At 29.7% G+C, this 24,171-nt stretch overlaps 1 protein-coding gene across 2 annotated transcripts in view; it reads left to right on the forward strand.

The window, feature by feature from the left end:
- LOC136091357 (uncharacterized) overlaps window positions 1–24,171 on the forward strand; it is a 126,108-nt gene that overhangs the window by 44,831 nt on the left and 57,106 nt on the right. For both annotated transcript variants that reach the window (XM_065818830.1, XM_065818829.1), the window contains 3 exons: window positions 13,636–13,693; window positions 15,543–15,702; window positions 15,799–16,018. In XM_065818830.1, coding sequence (XP_065674902.1) covers window positions 13,636–13,693; window positions 15,543–15,702; window positions 15,799–16,018 — 438 coding nt within the window. The remainder of the gene's footprint in view (window positions 1–13,635; window positions 13,694–15,542; window positions 15,703–15,798; window positions 16,019–24,171) is intronic.

The raw sequence follows: 24,171 nt of genomic DNA on the forward strand, positions 1-24,171 counted from the left end.
GCGCTTTTTATGAAGGTAATATTTTTTTATTTCGTTGCTATGGATACCTTTATTTTGCTTAGCAACAACCTACTTTTGTTATCTGCAGATATTTTATAAGTGCTATATTCACTAAATTTGGCATGAGTACCAATATGAGATCACACTTTTTACAAAAGTGATAATTTTTTAAATTTAGTTGTTATGGATACTTATATTGCTCAGTTACCGGATACTTTCCTTAGTTACAAAGTGGTAAATTGATATTTGAATATCTTATCGGATTTTTGACCCACCTATATTGAATAAAAATTGAGTATTTAGGTAAATAATGTTTTAGGAATAATAAAAGCAAAAAATAGTGCAAGAAAACGTTATCAATTTTAAATTACATCAAAAAATTATAAAACAATAATATCGTTTGAAGATTGTTTAAGTAATTGTAAAACATCTGAAGGAAATGCTTTATGATTTGTTTGGTGTGATGTTGATTTACGCAATGATGAAATAACAGGATCACTGGAAACTAGGAGTCTATTGATAAGATCAGTATTTGTTGCTTTTCTGGATGTTTTTCGGCTGAAATTTTCGCGATAAGATTTAAAGTCTTTATTTCTAGCCTCTTGAGCTTCCTCTGACATAAGTCCGATGGGTAATGTAATTTAATTATGTCATGTCCATGTATCAATACTTTGTGAACTGATTGAGCCATGTAATACCATGGATAAAGGGATACATATAGTCTAAAAGTGTCAAAACAATAATCCTTGAACTTTAAGCAGTCTATTTCATATCCTGAAGAGAGCGTTACCAAGATAATGTAAAATCTGAATATAAGGTTTTGGTCAATACCCAGAATTTCAGCTGTTTGTTCATATGCTGCAAAAGCACGCCTTGAGGTATTGCCATCATTACTTGTTCCAGAACCACCACTTTTAGGGAAATCAACAACAAGTCCCATTTTGTTCATAAAATCAGTCTGAATCTTTTGTTTAGCTACAGATGCCTTTTCTTTGTGTTCTTTAGATCTTGCTTGCCACTTTCTTGTTTCTTTTTTATATGCAATGTGCAATAACATCTCAAAAAATCGAATCCATGCATGAAGACTGGAAAGACCATATTTGAACTCTCTGTTAGTATAATCTATATTAAGGATATCAAGACTATTCATATTTTTTGGAGAGACACCACACACTGAACAGCATTGGTATGAGTTATTTTTTTCAGATAATATTGTTTGAACCTTCCCATCAATCATTGTAAGTTCAATAATACAATTCACTTCAATAGAAGATCCGCAAACCTCTAATAAAATCATACCCAAGTTTTCTATCTCACTTTTAATGTACTGATCTTCTTCAATCACAGATACCTTGGATTCCATTTTGTATGCTAATCTTATGGGTCTACAATAGGTTGTGGAGGACGACTTTTGATTTCTCCAAATAGGCACCTTTTCGTTGCTGTTGTTAAATCCAGTCAAATCCAATGGGACAAGACAAGTAATAAATAATGATTCTTCACGCTTTAAATCTCTGTTAATGTCGGGTTTTGATAAAACTTGTTTATAAATGCTTTGGCCAGTAGCACCATCAAAACCAGCCTTACACGTTAGTGTCATTGTTTTTATTGCTTTGTCGTTCAATATCAAGTGCCTTAGCACAGGTTCCTGAGCTGCACAGATTCTTTGCAAAGTATGAGTCATTAAATCTTTTAAAGGAACTGAAGCTGAATAGTCCTCCACTGTTATGTTTGCAGGATAACATTTCAATTTTGCATCTCTGACATCAATGTAAGCGGGGTAGATGTTATATTCTTTCTCCAAGGCTCCGCTTCTAATCAATTGATAGGAAGCTTTTGTCAGACTTGCATCAATTATTAAAGCCAGTGCTTCGTCTGCTGAATATTTAGTTGCTTTATCTGTATTTGATATATTTAAAACATTCTTGGCAGCAATAACAACAGATTCATCTCTAAATTTTTTATTAGCAGCAAAAAATAATTCATTGGATGAATGAGATTCAATTGAACAAGATACACGCCGTTTTTTAGTTTTATTAGAACTATTATCAAATGCAACTGGTTTTCGACCACGTCTACTTGCAGTTGGTTCATTGTCTTTTTTTCTGACAATTAAATATTCATTAAGCCAGATCACAAACTTCTTTTCAAAATTTTTCACAGTATAGTTTGCAGATTTCCACTTTTTTTTATACAAGTAAACAAATCGTTGAACAGCATGTCTAAAATCAAAGTCTTTAAAATCAGCAAATTTTGGCTGAATAAATTTTAATATATCTTCAGTAATATTTTGTTTTGAACTACTAAGATTGTTTTTTTGGAGAAAATTATAAATGTCTAAGTTTAACAAAACCATATCTAAATAATTATTGTAACAAGTATTTTATATTTAAAAGTAAAATGTTATAATATATATGCCGCCTGGACTACTAATACTTGTTAGTAATTAAGTTACTACAAGTGTTAGTAATTAAAATTAAAGTAGGGGAGATGGGGGCGCATTGATCGCCGTAGCAGTGTTTTAAAAATTGCGCAGAACCTGAAAAAGATGTTAAAACTTGTTAACTACGAAACACATGTAGAACTATCTGGCTTTTGGAATATATAAATATTTTGATTTAAAAAAATGATAAACATGAATAATTTTAACTTTTAAACAACCCTCTCAAAAGATCAATGTACCCCAAACTATGGGGTACTATGATCTCCGACTTGGGGCACATTGATCTTATATGCGTAATATTATCTAAACGTTTAACACTTCTATAACTAAATCTTGTAAATAATTTAGTCAAAAGGTAATATTGTATAACATATAATACATCTAAATTTTTTAATTATTTTTTGAATATAGCAGTTAAACCCACTAGTCTAATTTTTAATTAAAAAATGTATAAATCACAGCAGCTATAAGCTACCCGCTTTATATACGTTTAAAACTTTACAACAACTTGAAATTTATAAGAACTGAAATATAAAGACTGAAATAAGAATACAACTTTTAAGTTTACAAAACTTGTTAAAAGTACAATATTTTGATTAAGAATATTTCATCATTTGTGAAAGTCAAGTTGTGAAGCAGCTTTTGGTTTACATTGTTTTTTATTCCTAAGCAAGTAATTCTTAGTTTCTTTCTTATCTTTTGTGGAGACTTTTTGTTGATTTTTGGTTTGCTTCAAAATTTTCTTTTCTTTTGACAAACGAATTTCATTTCTGACAGGAGTATCAGTCAAGATCCTTGTTTTTAACTGCCTACTTTTAACTTTTTTTTTTCTGGCAGATGCTTTTGGGTAAGGTTTTAAAACCTCAGGTGAGATTATAGAAGCAACACTTGTTGACACTTTGTTTAAAATACTTGTTTCAATATTTACTATAGTTATTTCAGACTCCATGTGATTAACATGTGCTGGTATCATTTCAGATTCCATGTTGTTGACAGGAGTGATAGTAACTGTATCTGGAGCAGCTCTATCTGTAACTGATGATGGTAAATATTCGTCATCTTTGAAAATTTCAGAATTGAATGGCTCAATGCCAGCTCTAAATCCTGTCTGTATATTAGATGGTGAGAAAGCTTTTGTATACCGTTCTCGAACTATTGAAACAATATCATAAATGGTCATTGGTCTTGGGTTTGAAACCATCCAATTATCACATGCAGAATTATAAAACCTTTTTAATGGTCCAAAAACAGTTCTATCTAATGGCTGCAATTTATGGCTGCAATGGGGAGGAAAACTTATCATTGTAATTCCGTGTTGAATTGCAAGCTCCAAGCCTTTAACAGAAATATGACTTTCATGACTGTCGATAAGTAACAAAACTGGAGATTCCTGAGAACAGTTTGAATATTTAACAAAATGTTTAATCCATTCTATGAAAATTTCTGAGTTCATCCAACCAGAAGGATTTGAAAATCCCACACATCCAGGAGGTCCTTCCTTAATCATGTAATCATGAAACTTTACCCAAGGAAAAATAAATAATGGAGGAATGGAATTTCCAATAGCATTAGAGGCACAACATGCAGTTACCAATGTTCCTCGTTCTGCAGATGTGATTGTTCCAACTTGTTTGCTTCCTCTACCAGCTAAAACCTTTACCGGCTTTTGAACGGTTGTTAAACCAGTTTCATCAACATTATATATACAGTTAGGATTATATTTATATCGATTTCTTACCGTTTTAAGATTTTGAAAAAACTCTCTTACAGTGTATTTGTTAAAAGCTGTTGATCGAGCGAAGCTCGTTGCTTCAGGTGTTTGTAGAGACAACTCTGGTTGTCTTTTCATAAAACCTTGCAACCAATCAATGCCTGCAATTTTATTTTTGATCCATGATGATGGGCATATCTTATTGTTTTTTAAAGCAAATTCATATGCTAATAATCGCGTTGACCTAGTTGAAAGGCCATAGTTCATTTTTGATGCAATTAGTAAATAACTTGATAAACTTTTTTCATCTTCTGCTGTAAAAACTTGTCTATAGTTGTAGTTAGGCTTGAAAGCTTCATTTGGATTAAGCCTCTTTTTACGACAATATCTTTTTAAAGTCATTCTATCTATGTTAAACTGACGTGCTACAACATTCAGTTGTGTTCCTTCTAAAACTTTATTAACAGCTACTTTCATTGTTTCACTTGGTATAGCAACTTTATTTGTTTTTTTATTTCTATTTCTAACCATTTTAAGATCTGTAAAAAAATATATCAATAAAAACATATGTTTTTAATAAATGCTAATATTTAACATAATAATATTATGTTAAATATTTTTTAATTATTATGTTAAATATTATTCTTTTGATATTATAAAATAATAGTATTATTATTACTAGCTTATAACATAGGTAGATTTAAAAAATGAAATGCTAAAAGCTATTGTTTGTTTATATACAGTTTTTTTTTAAATTATAAATACAATTCCATTCGTTTAACTGTATTGCTTATAAACAAAAACATGGGGCACTTTGTCTTCTATGGGGCACTTTGATCCTCCGATCAATGGGCCCCGCATAGTCAAAGATCAATGTACCCCAATAGGTATAGGTAACATATTGATAGCAATATCTACTGTATAAATTGCAGCCAAATAAAAATTATATATTATATTATACACCTAACACTTACAAATTTAAAATAAAATTGTTGTTAACCCATACAGACATCTAAATAAAAATACATTTGAATTATAGTACCATTTAAAAAAATCACTTTTTATGGCGAAAAACAATATTTTCTTTATTTTTTTGACGCTGATAACCTTATGAAAAAATATTACGAATAATCAATTAGGGAAGCATAATGGTTAATTAAATTGCAACCTCACTTCTAGTAAGGCAAAAATGAACGAGTAAAAGCCAAAAGATCATACTGCCCCGGCGATCAATGCGCCCCCATCTCCCCTAATTAAATTACTGTCAGTGTTAGTAATTAAATTACTAACAACTACCGAAAATATGTTGTTGCTATGTTATGCAAAGTAAGGTATTCATAGTAACCAAAAAAAGTTAACCTCATAAGAATTCTGAATCTCATTTTAATACATACTCCCAATATTGTGTATTTAGCGCAAGTAAAATACTGTTAAAACAACGTTAATGTAAAAATGAGTTGTTGCTATGCAAAATTTAGTACCATAGCAACCAAGTTAAAACATACATAAAATCTGAACGGGGATTTAAGGGGACGAGCAATCAATTAAAACTCTATTGAGGCATCATATAGCTCTAATAAATATAAGACAACACATGGCAAATTGTGGTAATTATTAGTTATTGTGCGGCAAAAAATAAGTTTCTTAAGAAATTTTTTTTTTAATCTGTGATTTTCAAAGTATAACTGAGATAACATGCTATGACAAATTTATTTCACACATTGGTTTTTCTTCTCTCTAAATACTCTAGAATAACATGTACTAATTTTTTGTTTCAAAAACGTAGATGTAATTGAAATATAACACAACGTTGATGTCGCCGTTAATTACTTATTTATAATTTTTTTATTTTTTTATTTTATCTCAATATTCAAATGCTTAGAGTCTTGGTAACTAAGAGATTTAATATAAATAAATTATCAATAGATTTCTCCTAATATATGTAGATACTAAAATTAAATAGGTTTTCAAGATTAGACAACTAAAATTTTTCCCATTTTGTCCACCTACTGGCCCACTGTGCGTTCGCTCTTAAGGAAGCTTTTTTTTTGCAGCTTTGAACGACTACTTCGGCAGATTCAACACTTTATGCCTCTTGTTTCAGGTCTTACTTAAATCGAATTTTATTTCAAAACAACCCTAATCTGTAAGATTACCTTACCTTGAACTGGCCCCACAAACTTTTTAGCGGTCAGTTAAAATTTTCAAAATTATTTTTGCTTATATATAAATATATGATTTTTTTTCTTGTTTTAAAAGTGATAAAAGCTTTGTAATTTTTTTATATAAGTAACTTAACAAAAACATTTCAACCATTTTTTAATTATTTTATGCATTTTGATTGAAGTTTATACCTTAAATAATGCTTACATTTTTACGCTATGCAAGTCAAGTCAAATTAGGTTTTAAATAGCAAATCATTATTTTATTCTACAAAATGAAAATGATACATTTAGTAATTAAATAATTGCAATAAAAGTTGTTGGTATTTTATAGAAGAACTCCTAAACAACCGCCATTTCAAAAATAGCTACCGAATATCGCACTAATAGGTAACGTTTTGAGATTTATGTAGCTAAACTTTAAGAAAAACTTAAACGGTGATAAATCATTAACAAGTTCATCAACCAGACTAAATTTTTATGCGGAGTTTTTTATGGTCATAATTTACGTTTACAGTAATTTTTAAAAACTGTATCAAGTGTTTTTATTCTAAAAGGTGTTTTTATTGGGCGCAAATAAATCAAAGTTTCACCTAATTTAAGTATTCAGATAAATTTTTTTTTCCGCGGACTAATAAAAAAGCTTTTAAAACTTTCATCACAGAGTTCCTTAATGTGTACGTTATCTTTCCATATAAGTGGCGTTTTTGGTCAGGTAAGATGGCTTTATAAGAATCCATAATATCATTATGACAGTAATGATAATAACAACAATAACAATAATAATAATATTATGCATACTTATATACTAACGGGTGATGCAGAAGTTATCGGACACATCCTAAATTCATTATTTGAGCATAATAATTAGTTTTTGTGGTTTTATGCGTAGGCATAAACGTTCTATAAAATATAAACTTTATTATTTGAAACACGAGAATCTTTTCGAAAGCGACTAAAAATGTTTTTTGTAAATAAGCCTAATATAAAAAATAAATAAATCGTAAATCATTTTGAAAAAGAAGGATTTGCTCGAAGTACAATATATGAAAACCTAAAAAGACTCGAAACTGTTCAATCGTTTTCTGATAGAAAGCACCCTGGTCGTCCGACATCCTGGACTAGAGAAAAGAAAGCCGAATTAACGAGACTTGTCAACAATCGAAAAGGGGTCAGTCAGAGAAAAGTAGGTATTAATTTCGGCGTAAATCAATCGACAATTGGTCGTCAGTTAAAAAAAATGAATAATAAGTATAAAAAACGTGAAAAGACTCCAAAATACACTATAGAACAACAAATAAAGGCAAAGAAAAGAAACAGGAAACGAGTTAACCAACTCTATAACACAAAATTGCTTCTAGTCATCGATGACGAAAAATACTTTTGTTTTTCAGGGAACAACATGCCTGGAAATTCTGGATACTACAGACATGCCCAGAAAATGTTTGTTTTATAGAAAAAGAGAAATTTCTAAAAAAAATTAATAATGTGGATAGCCATATCTGACCGTGGTATATCCAAGCCATTGTTTCGCACTTCCAAGGCTGTAGCAATCAATTCATCAATCTATATTAATGAATGTTTAGAAAAAAGACTTCTTCCATTTATTCACAAGTATCATGGAGACTTTACTTATTTATTTTGGCCAGATTTAGCAAGTTCTCATTATTCTAAAGATTCTCTAAATTGGATGGACCAATATGTCTATTACGTTGATAAAGAATCCAATCCCCCAAATGTACCTCAAGCACGACCAATCGAAAATTTTTGGGACATTTGGCACAGAAGGTTTACGAGGGAGATTGGCAAGCTTCAACAGAGCAAGTTTTGATTGATCGCATTAAACTAAAACTACAAGAAATTGATTTAAACTTTTTACAGTCGCATATGAAAGGCGTCAGAGCAAAATTGAGATCAATTGCAGATGGTGGTGTTTTTTCATATAAAAAATAATATATTTTTATTAAAAGATAAATGCTTTATTTAAAAAAAATATAATAGCATTTTGTTTTTTTATTAATAAATAAGTTATTGACGTTTTTATTTTGTCCGATAACTTCCGCATCACCCGTTATATGCATATTCATGTTTTTATATTTTGTTGTTTGTTTATATACTTTTATACTTAAAAAGTATACTACAACTGTTTTCAATTTTCTTTTTTTATTTATTAAATTTAGACATTTGGACTTTTATTATACAAAATAAATATTTTGTATGCCCGATAAAAAAACTTGACGCTCCAAATGTGATAGAGGCACTCATTTTTTAAATTGCGTTGTGTTTATGTAACTTAGATGGTATGAGCACAATAGCCACATGTGGGTCACCTAAATGCTTCCTAAATGGTAATAATATAAAAACCACGGATGACCTACACTCCCGGTGGGCACAAGAACGTTTTGCAAACGTTTTTTAATGGTCCCGTAAAAACGTTTTTTATTGGTTTTTTAAACGTTCATATGAAACAGTGACCAGACGTTTATTTAAAAACGTTTTGTGAACGTTTTTTAAGAGTCCTACAAAAAATTTTTTTATGGTATTTTAAACGTCCCACGTAGGAGTATTTGACGATTTTATTTGGCCAAAATTGAAATTATTAAAAGTGGCCGTACCCACTTAATTACCTACCCTTATTATCTCTCGATAATGGTCGCTTAATGAGCAGTTAATGGTTTGGTTATAAAAGAAGTAATTGGAACTACACAGTCTAGTTAAATATCCGATCTATATCTGCGTGGTTCATTTTATTTACGAGCGATTTTAGTGGTGTTTATTGAAGCTGTGTCCAAGTGTTTACAACAGAAGTTTTACAGTGTTATATCATGGATGAATCTATGACAGGTATGTACATTATTTACTCTTACTACCGTTTTGAAATATTAATTACCACAAAAGTTATGTACGATGAAACTTAGCATTTTTTTATCGAATTTTAAAGTAAATTTTAACTTTAAAAGTGAAAAAGTTGTAGTGTTCATTGAAACCCTCTTAGTTTTTTTCGTTTTTCTATGAGTTTATACCACTAGCTATTTAAAAATCTTAATTTCAACTGCCTGTTGATGCCATCTAAATTTTAATCATGTTCATAGCACATCAAGGTCCAAGATGAATTTTTCAACTAAATTTTTTTTTCTAGATGGGTCATCAGGAATGCAAACAATCTCTCGTTTGGATTTCTACAACAGTATTTAGCAGCAGGAGGCTCCAAATTTCAATGGAAAAATGGACTTAGCTGATCAAAATTTGTTATCAAGAAATCGATATACCGAAGAACTAAAAACAGTATACAAGCGTCAAATGTCGAGGTTGAAAGCTATTTTTAGAAAAATGTGGTCGTCTTCATCCAGAACTCATGAAATACTTAATAAGAAGCATGGCCCTTGGCTGCAAGGAAGTTTCCAAATACCGGGTACCCCATCCACTCCATCATCAGCAGGACGACCAAGAAAAAGTATTGTCGATTCTAGTGAACGTTCAAAGGGGAGAAAAACAGAACAGCTCAGGAAAGATGTGGAACCAGAAGCTATTGTTTTTGCAGCTGAAACTTGTTTGACAACAAGTGGCAAAAGAAGTGCTGCAACCGTCCTCAAAGATCTTAAAACATCTTCCAAACGAGCGGGAAAGTATAAAAAAGCCTATCGCAGCAATCTTGAACCTACAAAAAAAAATCATTGACACCGTTAGAGGCTCTTTTAATTGTTACTGACGCAGGCCTAACAAAATCTCAATATGAAATCGTACGCACAAGTGACAAGAAGCAATGGCCCTGCTACAGTATTTTGGTCGAAGAAAAATAAACATGCTATCCTGATCCTGATTCGTTCACAGTCACAGAAAGTTTAGCTGAAGTAGACTTACAAAGTCTGTTAAACCATACTGCCGAAAGATTGGTGTTGTATTTAGAAGAAGTTATCAAGACTCTAACGAAAAGTGGGCGTAAACATATGAAATTATCTACAAAACGGGGTTGAAATGGCTCCCAGCAGACACAGTTTAATCAAAAGTTTGAGGATGACTCTAATTCTGATGCCAGTATATTTCAATGCTCAATGGTTCCATTACAGCTAACTTGTGGAGTAAATAAAAAGGCTATCTGGCAAAACCCTACACCATCGTCTCCAAGGTTTTGCAGGCCAATTCGAATTAGGTTCATAAAAGAAACTGCTGATGTAATAGCTGAAGAAATTGCTTACATGGAAAACAAAATTGCAGGCTTGAAACCAACTCAACTTCAAGACATAGCAGTAGAACATGTGATGATGTTAACTATGATTGACGGAAAAGTCTGTAACGCAGCAACCACCACTAAATCGACCATGCGATATTATATTTGTGGAGCAACATCAAGACAATTTAATGATTTTAAACAGAACATGTGTTGACAATCAAAGCAGCTACAAATTTGGACTATTCATTCTGCATGCTAGAATACGGTGTTTTGAAAGTCTCCTTCACCTATCATATAAATTGTCTGTAAAAAAATGGCAGAAAAAGCTGAATGAAGATGAGAAGAGACTCATCTCAGATAGGAAAAAGAAAATCCAAAATAAATTCAAGAGCAAAATGGGCATTCTTGTCGACATACCTAAGGTTGGATTTGGGAATACCAATAACGGCAACACAAGCAGGAGATTCTTCAACGACCCGGAAACATCTGCAGATATCACTGGAGTAGACTTCCGTTTAATTTCCAGAATGAAAATTATCCTAGAAGTAATTTCCAGTGACCACAAGATTGATGTAGAAAAGTTCAGACAGTATACTTTGGATACTGCAAAGCTTTATGTTGAACTATACCCCTGGTGTCCAATGACTCCAACTCTGCATAAAGTTTTAGTACATGGTCCTGATATAGTAGAGCATGCGCTTTTGCCAATTGGACAATTGTCGGAAGAGGCTGCCGAAGCCAAAAACAAACATTTCCGGGAGTACAGACTTAGCTATGCTAGAAAATTTTCTAGAAAAGATTGTAACCAAGATATCATCAATAGGTTATTTTTAACATCCGACCCTCTGTTCTCCAGCATTGGGAAAAAGAAACACAAACTTACAAAGCCTTTTTCAAAAGAAGCTGTGGAATTGCTTCTTCCTGGAGAAGTCCAAGATTCCGACACTGAAAACAACGAAAATGAAGAATATTCTGACAATGACGAAGTGGAATCTAATTAAATATCAAAATATAGTATGTTATTTACCATAATAAAGTTTGAAAAATAATATATCTTTCATTTCCTCAAATCCTATTGAATAGAATAAAATGTAATCCCTAAAGTACCCATCTTTCCCCTATATTGAACGCCACTGACTTGGATTTGTACAAAAAACATTTAATTTACAATTTCTTGTCATATGGTAAAGTTTTCAGCTGTTAAAAAGAGAGAAATAATTTTGGCCAGCTAAAATCGTCAAATACTCCTACGTGCGTCCATATGAAGCGTTGAATCGACGTTTTTCTAAAAGAGTTTTTTTATTGGTTTTTATCAAGTCTCAATGAAACATTTTCCTAAAAAGTTTTTTTTAAGTATAAGTTATTTAAGTAAATAACTTATGTTATAAAGAAATTTTTTTTTTCACAAACAAAAACTTAGGCCTAACAGCCTAGATCCGGAAAAACAACTAAAAGTTTAAACATTTTGTGTTCTTTTACAATTTAATGCATACAAAAACATAATAAACTAATTTTTATGTTATTCTATTAAAAGCTCTCTTAAAACGATCACCTATCAACTTATCGATCACCTATCATCTTACTATAGTTCTTGAACTTTCACCTTCACCGACCCAACAAGCGTTAGCCGACTTGTGTCCAACTTGTCTTAAATGAAACCACAACTCATCCCCTGTAATAATATCACATAGTCTCCATACGCCGTTTCTGAAAAGGGTTAAATTTTCTTTACGGGCCTTAACTCCATTCTTGCAAATTTGATAAGTTAACTCGAGGAGTATCCAACGTTGTTAATTTTAATTTTTAAGTGCGTTAGGAATGATTTCGTTAATTGTAAAACGATTAATCAATGTCAGGGCTTCAATTATATCATGTGTTGCATGCGAATTTTCTTCAACAATGGCTTGCACACGTTTAATACTCTCAGCTGAATACGCGGTTTGAGGGTGCGGTTTGAATGTTTGAGGGTATATATATATATATATATATATATATATATATATATATATATATATATATATATATATATATATATATATATATATATATATATATATATATATATATATATATATATATGTATATATATATATATATATATATATATATATATGTATATATATATATATATATATATATATATATATATATATATAAATAAAATATTTATTTATGATCTTAGTAAGAGTTGTCATAGAACTTAAAAAAATATATTTTACTTTGAAAAAGATACTTTGCAGTCATAAAAAGTTCGTAGAGAAACTTGAAAATACCATAGACATAATACATTTTGTAACAGCGTCATAAAATACAATCTGTTATTATGACTATGAAAATACTCCATATGTAAGTAAAGTTGCACATGCGCAGTGCACCGTTTTTAGCTTAAAAAAAAAGCGCGCCGTAAAATATTAAATCAAATGAGAAAAAAACTGCTATTAAAACCTTTTTAAAACGTTTTTTGAACGTTTAACTTAAACAATCGTCATTCAAGCGACCATTGAACGTTTACTAAACGTTTTCAAAACGTACTTGTGCCCACTGGGCTTTAAGTGTGACTATAATTTAATGGCACATACTGCACATGTTTTCATATCGGGTAATGTTTTTATGCGCATTTATTATTAGTCTTTTGTCACTTTTTTTGTTAATATACTGTAATTTTTGTTATTCTTGTTATTATTTTTATTGTTTAACAGTTAAATAAATGTGTCAGTGTTTTAATTGGTTTGCAGAGATCAGTTGTAGAGATCAGTAGAATAAATATTGGTGAATGTCACTGAAATATTTTTTTAAATATAGATTTGATTGAAATACAATATTGAAGAGTTTCTTTACGCACGGCCGTCGTACTAATAAGACAGAAACGCTACTCGTACAATCGCCACATAAATAAAAAAAGGCTTTTTTTTATATATGTGGCGTGTTCAATTTTCCGACATTAAATTTAAATATTAATATGATCTAATAATATTGTGGGTATACCCAACGCCATATCCTGATAAACAAACAATTGTTTATAAAAATCCGCAAAAAAACCACCATTAAATTATAAACCACTTTAAGTTATCTAATTTAGTAAAAGTAAATAAAAAAAGCAAAAAATGAATATATAATAAAAATGTATTTTCATAATTTTTATTTCTAGATTGCAATTTATACTATGAACCTTTATTGAGTGTGACTTTTGATGGAAACATCTTTGGGCAAGTAACTTCAAATTAGTTTGTTTTATTATAATTGTTCATTTTATAGATTATTTGATTTTAAATTTTTTTAGTAACTTCACTTTAAATAAATAATTGATCAAAAATTAAAACTTTTATTAACAATTTTTCTCTAAAACGTTTTTACTTAGCATTAATGAATAATTCAACTAAATTTTAAAAGTAATTTTATTTTTATCTTGTTTTAAATTCTTTTTTACTACGTAAATTTTTTTAAAATAATTGTCTTTTTATCTATTTTATAAATGGTTTTTTTCTAAACTAATAGGTTTCTAATGTTTAATAATGCTGAACATAAGTTTTGCTTTTATGTTTTATTGTTGTATTTTTATGTCAAAATTGTTTTCTTAAGCAAAGAAATCATGCCAATTTAAAAAACATCAAAGTAGCAATCCGTTTTTATGTGTTAAAACTATTTTGCTAAATGGCGCTCAGGCAAATAATGAGAAAATGCTAAACGACACAGAATCAAGTAATTGACAAACTAGAATTTGTTAAGCAAAGTTACAAATAGGTAAATAAATAGAAACATTGGAATAACTGCAGTTAAAGTGAAAAAAAGTACAAAAACAATAAAAATTGATTTCCCAGAATATGTGAATTATCCAATATTTAAAAGTAAATTAAAACATTAAGTAAGACTTTTTTTATGATTTATAGAATTGTGAATTAGTTTTACTGTTTTTTTTTTCAAAAATTAATTCTTTAGTAGGAAAAATTGATTTTACATTTAATGATCAAAGGAACTTTATTTGAAGTTTTATTGCTTGTTTAAAGTAAAGTGATTTTTCAATATTTAGTGGTCATAAAAGTTAAATTTCTATTAAAAAGAAGGCTTTATATTTCTTAATATATAACCATTCTACAAGTTGTCAATACCTTTGACATGATTTTTTTTATTACGAGTTTATTAAATCATAGTTAACTAACAAAGACAAGTAAAAAGAACAAATGAAACAGCTGTGGCTAAATTGAAAAAATGCAGAAAATAATAAAAATTGAATCCCCAAAATAGTTTTTAAAAATGACTGGCTCGTTTAAAAATGACTTACTCGAGTCAAAAACTCCATGTTTAAATTTCACAGATCGCTTTCAACTTTTTTTATAAGAGAATGATAATAATATAGGTTCTATAAAATAACAAGAAACCGTTGCAATATGAAAGTTTAAGTTTTAAACTCTTTTTTAACTAAGGTGTGAAACGTTTTCATTAATAAAAAAAACTTTTTTTTAATTGATTTTGATGATACTGATAAACTTTTTAACTTTCATCAAGTTGTTGTTTTACAACAACTTAATGAAAGTTATAAAAATTTACTTACTTGGTTCTGGAGTAACTTCAATTATTAGCCACCTACCAAGTTAACTTTATTTTTTGTTATTTGTTATTTTAGAGATAAAAAAGCGGCTTCAATTACTGATTAGACTTGAATATAAAATGATACAAATTTTGTATAAACTTTGTTATCAGAAAAATTATAACCTTTTAATTATTCGATTGGTAGAGGTAAGGACAATCTAATAAATTAACCCCAGCTTTTAACATTCAATTGTGGCGAGGGTTAAAGAAGCTCATTGATCTTTGAACATATTCTTCTTAATATTAATATTACAATAAAAATGTACAAGAATAATCTACAAAGCAAATTAACCCTAGGAAAATTGTTAGATTGCAAAATTAAACAAACTTATAAATTTATAATATTTTAAACTTTATAATATTGAACTTAAGTAAAAAAAGAGCATTATGAACATCTTAAATTGTTATTTTATGAAGTAATAGAATGTTAAATATTTGTAAACTAAATTAGTCTTTATAATTGAACAGAAATCTTTTGGATATCAATTTTGTTATTAACTACAATGATCCAGTAGAATCAGCTGTTAGAGTTACATGGGAGTATTTTCTACCACCATTTGTATATCTTCAATCAGAAATCACATCACAGGGTGTTGTTAAAGTTGCTTCAAACAATCTTATATATAAGGTACAGTTTTAAATCGTGAATTAGTTGTTAAATCATAAAAATTTGTTTGTGATTAGCTTATATTATTAGAAAATAATCAAAATCTCATTTGTTTAGATTGTCAATATAAAAAATATTGGAGTCAAACAAAATATAACTGTCACAATCAGTAACAATAAGTGTTTATTTGCCGAATCTTATACAATTGATATACCATTGATATTATATTTTGAAAACGACGAAGGTAGATCTTGGAAATCGTTTAAAAAATTAACAAAATATTATAAAGAAAGTTGTACAAATATAAATGCTCCAACCATTCCGAACCATGTGCCAGGTAGTTTTTTAAGTTTACACTTATTAACATTTACCTTAAGTTTTAAGTAGCAATTCTAAATTGTATGGCTTGAATATACTTTAAAAACGTCGAATTATTTTTTGTCTTAGTTCTCGGTCCATACGAGACGGATTATTTTCAAAACGATATCTAGTACGAAACCGAGATAAAACCGAAATTTTTAAAATTATGCAAAAATCTATGAAAACAAAATTAAGTTTTCTAAAAATTTTTTCTTTTAAATTTTTTATCATTATTAAAGTAACAATTGTTTTCAACATTTATCATATTAATATTGATTCCTAAAAAATATTTTCAAAAAACTTTAGTCATTCAAAGTTGCAGCAGTCATTTACTCCTGTTTTTTTCTACAGTGGATGCTTGAAATTGAAAAATTTTGATCTCATCAAACTGATGATGGCTTGATTATTTTAAACGCATGTTCTAACTTTCATAACTTTTCTGATTTGAATCCAGTCGTAATGTAGCTGCTAAATTCTTCAGCAGTCAAATCATTACGATCAGCGAATCACTTTGGATTTTCATATCTTGGTGGGCCTTTCTGCTGTGGGACAAAGTTTGAAAATGTTTGACCTTTTAAGAAAGCAAAAAGATGCAGCTTAGGATCATTCAGAGCCTGTTCCGTTGTCTGTTGAGCTTCAGATACAACTTCCATTACATTATCACTGTCATCATTACTCGACAAAAGGAAAAGTGTTTAAATTAGAGTCTTTTTTGCATCTTCAATAATTTCAAATTTGATGAAGTTGTTGTAATAGCTAGCCGCATTTAGTGCAAACACTTGCCCCATCCATAGTTTGACCCATGCAATCTTGGTCAAGATCAATGCCAAAGGTTATTATTTGATGATTTTGCAATAGGAGTTATGCATCATATTACTTTCCTATTTTAATTATAACAAGATTTTGATTGTAATTTTTGGGTCCAAAAATGTGGATTTTTGTCAGGTAATGTTACCTTCGTTTTAAAAAACGAGTCAATCTTTTTTGAGCGAGATTGAAGTTGCGTTGATTTTTTGAATTTTTTTTAAATATATCTCATCATCTTCATAATAAATTATTTACAATGTTTTTTACTTAAGATATAACGAGTGCAGGTAGAAGACAAAAGTCCTATCATCCAGCCCCGTTGCATCATTTACATATTAAACAAAAAATAGACTATCATGTAAAAAATGTACTACAGTTATGTCTCAGTAAAATAATATAAAATACTTTTGAATAAAAAGTGTTACATATCTTTTTTTTGCCTTAAAATAAAAAAACTTAAAGATATGATTTAAAGGTTGATACGCTTTTTATCGGAAAAGTTTAAAAATAAAATAAAAATTAAAAGTAAAAGAGAATTTGAAATACGTAATAAGCAAGTAATTGTATATTAAAGATACTTTTAAAAATTTGAATTTAAATTGTCGTTTTACTATTATTTGCAAGAATTGAGTTCCACAAATGTGGCCATCAATATTTTATTGAGAATTCGGATTGTTTTAACAAAGTTCTTGGTACCTGATAATATAAGCAACAAATGGTTTGTTTGTTATTTATGGCCTATAATAAAGAAAAGATCTTCAAAAATATTATGCAGCATACGGTATTTTAATCTAAACATGAATTCAAGATTATTATAAACATTTAATTGGTAAACATTCAACACTCCAAGGTTTCTAAGCAGTGGATTGGCACTGGTGTATTTATTAGCATTTAATATAAGGCAGCTTGCTTGTTTTTGTTTTTATAAGATAAGATTTACACGTTAGTCTTGAGGGTTAAGCACTTGCCCAGGCAATGATACAATAATTAATGTAGCTATAAATAAATGAAAAGTAAATAGATTTTAAACAGTATTTATTCAACATATATCTAATTTTATACATAATTCCAATACTTTTAAAACTTCGTTTTCTATTAGATTGATATGCTCTTTCCAACTTATATGCTCCTCGACTAAAACGCCTTAGAATTTAACACAGAATGTCTGTTGCAACATGGTTTTTCCTATTGAAATATCCGGGGGTTTTAAGGGCCAGATGTCAGATTTAAAAGATTTAGAAAAGAGAGTATATTTGCTTTTGGTAGATTTCAGAGAGACCTTGTAAGCTTGTTAGCTTTGAACCATTCATTGAGGTTATCAAGTTCGTCAGGGTTATCAAGTTCTCAATTCATAGTGGTAAAGAATGTCTTAATGTTAGAATGGGTACGAAAAACTTGAGTGTCGTCAGCAAAAAGATTGAAGTTTAGTATGTTAGATGATAAGTAAATATCATTGATATAAATAATAAGAAGTAAAGGCCCTAGAATAGATCCCTGTGGAACTCTGCAGGTAATGTTTTCAATTTAGTGTAGGTTTTGTCATAAGATATACGTTGTTTGCGTTTTATAAGATGATCAAAACCATCAAAAAGCATTATTTTTGACTCCATAACTTTTAAGTTTGTACAGAAAAAAATCATGGTCTACTGCAAAAAAAGGCTTTTGAGAGTCAATAAACACTACAAAAGTGTATTGATTGTTTTCAAACCCATTTAAAATTTCTTTAAATAATTTAGTTAAAGAAATTATTAATGGGTTCCGTCAATAATCCTTTTCTAAATACGCACTGATTATTATTTAGAACTTTGTGAGTTGTAAGATAGTTGTAAAGCCTATTATGCATTATTCGCTCTAGAATTTTAGAAAACATAGGAATATTGAAATAGGTCTATAATTAGATTACTTTGAGATATCACTATTCTTAAGTATTGGAACCACTCTAGCTAGTTTATAGTAGTAAGAAAAGCTATTAAAAATAATAAGTAAAGGGTGTTCAATAATATCACAAACATTTTTAACAACCTACCATCAAGACTTGCGCTTTTTTTGGTTTTATCATATTAAAAGCAAACCGAAGTTCATCAGGCGAAACCTAAAGTTCATCCATTACGCAGTCCACTTCTTTTATATATGATTCGAAAATTTTTTTTCCTGGTGTTGTTTTATTTGCTACGTTTTTACCCACGTTTATAAAAAAGTTATTAAAACTGTCTGCTATATCTTTTTCCTCATTAGTTATTATCCTTTCATCTTCAGTATATAAATATTTTGGTAAAATATTACCTCGAGTTTTCTTTTCCTCCTGGTGGGAAATGATCTAGCAACTAACTAACGAATAGCTAACTAGTTGCTATGTGTATGTATAACGAATAGCTAGCGAGTTTGTCATACCTAAATATAAAGTTTTCTCCTTTTCATTTTTTTTCTTTCACTTCTATAAATAACATCTTACAAAGATTTGTGGTCTCTTGCTAGAAATTTTCATTTAGGTGGATGTTGAATCCTTTTAGATTTTTTGTTTCTTTCAGGATGTTTGATTTGTCTTTAAATCTCAATAATTCTAAAACAATGGTTCGGAATCGGGCTTCTTTTAAAAATCCTACTCGTTGCAATAGAATTTTACGCATAATAAATTCTGAAACTTTTCTTCAGTTTTATCCAAAGTTTTATTTGCATTTTCAGGAATTCCAACTATCCTTAAGTTATTTCGACTCAACCTGTCTTTTGTTTAAATTGTTAATAATATTTGGGGTTTTAATTTCTTTAGCAGCTTTCACCTTTTGCTTTATTAAATGTTAATGAAAATTCAAAATTTTTTTAAGCTCTTTATAACGTTTTCCAAAAAGTGAACATTTTTATCGCAACCTGATAATTTTATTTCAATATTACCCAAGCGTGCATGGAGTAATTTTAAGTTATCACAAAGTAAGTCAACAATTACTCTTTTTTGTTCTTTAAATAATAATTATATTTCTTTCTCGTGTACAATAAAAGTTTCTTTTGTCTCTTATAAAGTTAAAACCATTTTTAATGTTTTTCTTTCTGTTAAAATTTCGTCTGTTCACCGCGGCGTATGTAATAAACTTTCGTTGAATACATCACGGGTTTGCCAGCAGAAACAAGAGTATCATGGCGATATTGATAGAACTTTTATAAATGAGCTTGAGCATGTATTGTGTTGTAGTCTGTTTGCTTGGTAAATATGTCATTCGCACAATAAGGACACAAGGTGTATTTGACTTGCAACTTGTTATTTTTCAAAAATAGACAGTAATTTTGCCATTTTAAATAAAATCTTAAATTTTGAAAATCATTAAAGTTGGAACTGATAAGGCAAAGATTTAAATTTTAAGATTTTTTCTTTTTTAGTAAATTGAATATATACTTAATTTTACTTTATTACAGTATATTTATTGTAATTTGATTTAACACATTTGTACAACTTTTCATGACAAAAATCACATTATTAACAGAATCACAAATGAACAAAAACGTTGCATTACAACTGCAATTTACACGAGTTTTAAAAACAATAATTCCAAGATTACTGAAAAGTGTTAAAAATCATCAAAATTGGCGCTTTTTTTTCTAACTTTTTTAAAAACAATACGCGAGGAAAAGATCCTCGTGAGACAATTTATAGGGTTTGGGTGTAGCGAAGTACATTTACTTCTTTATAATACTTCGTTATTTTTTCTAGCACTTTTATATATAAAATGTATCATTTACGACGCGGTACTTTAACGTTTACTTTCTTTAGTATTAGGAATTAGTTTTTTACTTTGTAACGAGTTACTTTCAGAAAAGAGTACAAAGTTCTTCATTTTATTGTATTTTTTGATATTGTTTCAGTAATGTTTTGAATTCTTATTTATAGGAGTCAGGATTAGTGCTGGTTATTGTTTAACATTTATTATTACATATGCATTAAACTATTACAACTTATTATACTATGTTAAGCTGTATGTAATTTTCTTGTATCGTTATTCCAATTTAATTGATTTTAACACTTCGGTTCCATTCAAACGAGAATTCCTCGTGCAAAAATATTACCCAAAAAATAGTTTAGCCATCATTATAGAGAGTTTCTCATATAGTTCTCCAAAGAAAATCGCTCATTTGCAATCGTTATTTACTATTATAAACGAGTATTAGAAATTTATTTAGATTGTTCAGAGAGAATTGATTTCGTAACAATCGTTACGCGCAAAATCACTACCTACTTTTTAACTAAAAAGTTCTTTCAACATACTGCACTTTTTTACTTTTACTTAAGTATTTCGGTTTAGTAGTACTTTTTGCTTTTATATTGTTACTTTTTGATCTAGTACTTTTACTTTTTACTTAAGTATTTTGAAAAAGTACGACTCCAGCCCTGATAATTTATGCTGAGGACTCTTATTTACTCAGAAACATTGCGACTCTTCTCTTATTCAGAATTTTTTGGAAGGTTTTTGGTATTTGAGGCCGAGATTCTGAAACATAAAAATTACCGATAGAAAGGCAAATACGCAATAATAAAAGTTTAATCTTCTTTAAAGAACAACTTTCGCTAATAGACTGGAACCATATAAATTTTGATTCTTTGACTGTACCTCCTCAAAAGTTGCGAAATCTATTGGTATTATATGTAAAGCAAGAGACATTGAACAAAAAAAAAGTAACACAGTTATACTTTGTTAAGTGCCACATCAATTATGAAAATATCGTATGTGGTAGCAATAACGAAACAAAACTTAATTCTCTTTGTCATCATCAGAAACACGCAACTCGCGAAATGAATTTTAAAAATCGTTTTACGCACTCTAAGCCACTTCTGAAAGAAACGAAAGTCTTAAATATTACCAACTAAACGTTTATAACATGTTATGTTTAATGTTTAAATGCAAAGAAAAGTCTCCTTCTATATTCCAAATTGTTTGCGTTTTAATACCCAAAAATAAATATGATTTATGTTCTGATAATTATGTCAACAGGGCCGTAGTGAAATCAAAAATCCTTTCGGGCATGGAGAAAAAATGCCGCCTCAAATTCATCAATTTTTTTAATGTTTAATTTGATTCAAACTTTGATAAACCTACTTAAAGTACATTTAAAATCAACTTTAAATCGTACTTTGTGATTGAAAGTCATTGAAAAAATAACCAGGCATTAGTTTTTTTAATAAATATTAAAATCAGACACATTCAAACAAAGTTTTTTTTTCTAGCTTTCAACGATGCAAAGTTATCAATAATTTCATTGTAACACAGAGATTTTGCCGGGGAATTTTCAATTGACAAAATGGCAAGATTAGTCAAACGTTCTTGACCCATGGAGGATCTTAGATAACTTTTCAAAAGCTTATGTTTGCTAAAGCTATGTTCACATGATGCCACAGTGACGGGTAGTGTGAGAAAGATTCTAAGAGTAATTTCAATGAAAGGGTATGCCTCAGTCAAAGAATAGGTGTGCATAAATTGCAAGATTTTCAATGGATTTGCGTTTTTTAAATCTGGAATCAGGACACTGGCTTGAAACTTAAAGCTTTCAATTTCAGATAGAAGTTCATTAGCATTAAGATCACGAACATATTTTTGACAAAGTTTACCTCCACATTTCTTCAGATCTTCAACTGACATAGTTGCAAGAGAGTTACCATTTAGAAACTCAAAATCGGATGAAATCTCAGCCATTGTTTCAAATCTCCAGTGTAATTGTGTAATTATACTGTCAAAGGCTATATAACAATTAATTTCAAAATCCTTATCTGGAGGTATGTGTAAATTTTCTTCCCTTGTTTCATCATCAAACATCCTTTTTGCTTTTCGTTTTCTTTTGATCGAAAAGCTAGCTTCAATGTCAAGATCTTTTGATATTATTTCAGCTTTTTTCATGCTGTTATGAATACCCCTGTCTCGAAAGTTTTGTATAGAATCAATCAGACCAGCAATGTTTTTGATGCAATATCAATTGTCATATTTTTTGATTGTAAGCTGCGATTCTCTCTGTCAATTAATGAAAGTATCATGTTCCAAAGGTCAAGCCAGCAAAGAAACTCAAAATCAACTTGAATCAAAATCTCTCTAGCTCCGGACCTTGTTTTAACATTTAGCAAAGAATCATTACTAATTTCTTGTAAAACATTGCAAACATTTGTGATTTGATTATTCAGTGAATGAATAGCCTCCTTTTTGGCAGACCAGCGTGTTTCACTTTGACTTTTTAGGGTTACTTCAAGTGTTTTCATCAGTTTGTCCCATCTGGTAGAAGAACTTAAGAAGAAATTGAATGTTTTTTGAACCTTTCCAAAAAATGTAATCATAAATGGGGAAACTTCTGTTGAATGGACTCCTACAAGATTTAGAGTGTGAGCTGCGCAAGACACATACCGTGCTAAATCACTATTTGCAGTTATTTGGGCTTGAACACCAGAATTTTTTCCGGACATGTTGGCTCCATTGTCATAACCCTGACCTCGGCAATCTTCGATGTTTAATTCATCTTTATTTAAGCTGAATAATATTTCTGAAGCCAGACCAACTCCGGTTTTTTGACAAGACTCAATGAAATCCAGAAAACTCTCTTCAATAGAACATTCTCCATCAGTGACACAAACATATCAGATTATTTCTGACATTTGATCATTGCGAGAAAGATCAGGAGTGCAATCAAATAAAATTGAGTAATATTTGGCTTTTTTAATTCTCGTGACTATCTCGCTTTTCACATTTCTGCCAAGAAATTCAATTAGTGCATTCTGAATTTGTGGGGAAAAGTAACTAATTTCTGCTTAAGTTTAACATTCTTTATGTGTTCTGCTAAAGGATGATGATAGCGTGCTATTAGTTCAATTGTATTGAGAAAGATTCCACTGTTTTGCTCACCAATAATATTGGAACTGTCTCGAAAAGCCAAATTGTTCTTAGCGCAGAACATAATTGAATCTATAACAACTTTTAGAACATTTCGCCACTTTTCTTTTCCAGTTTGGATGGCATTTTGAATGCCCTTGTCTAAAGATCTTCCCTCTCTCAGATTTTTTCCATTTCTTTCCATGAAGTGAAACACTTTTTATGTTCACAGCTATTCTCGTGTTCAGGGATTCGAGGGTTTAGTTGTTTCCATTCTGAAAAACCTTTTGATGTATCTGCAAACTTGCTTGTCTTTGTGTTTGAGAAAAGGATACATGGAAAGCAAAACAAAGAATTTTTTGATGCACTGTATAACAACCATTGACGATTAACTTTTTCCCCATTAGTAAGATTTTTTTCAAACCAACTAGAACTGAAATGTCTGTTTTCTGATGATGTTGATGTGGTAGGATAGACTTCTCTCTTGTCT

Source organism: Hydra vulgaris, chromosome 15, assembly GCF_038396675.1.
Source record: "Hydra vulgaris chromosome 15, alternate assembly HydraT2T_AEP".
Lineage (NCBI taxonomy): Eukaryota > Metazoa > Cnidaria > Hydrozoa > Anthoathecata > Hydridae > Hydra > Hydra vulgaris.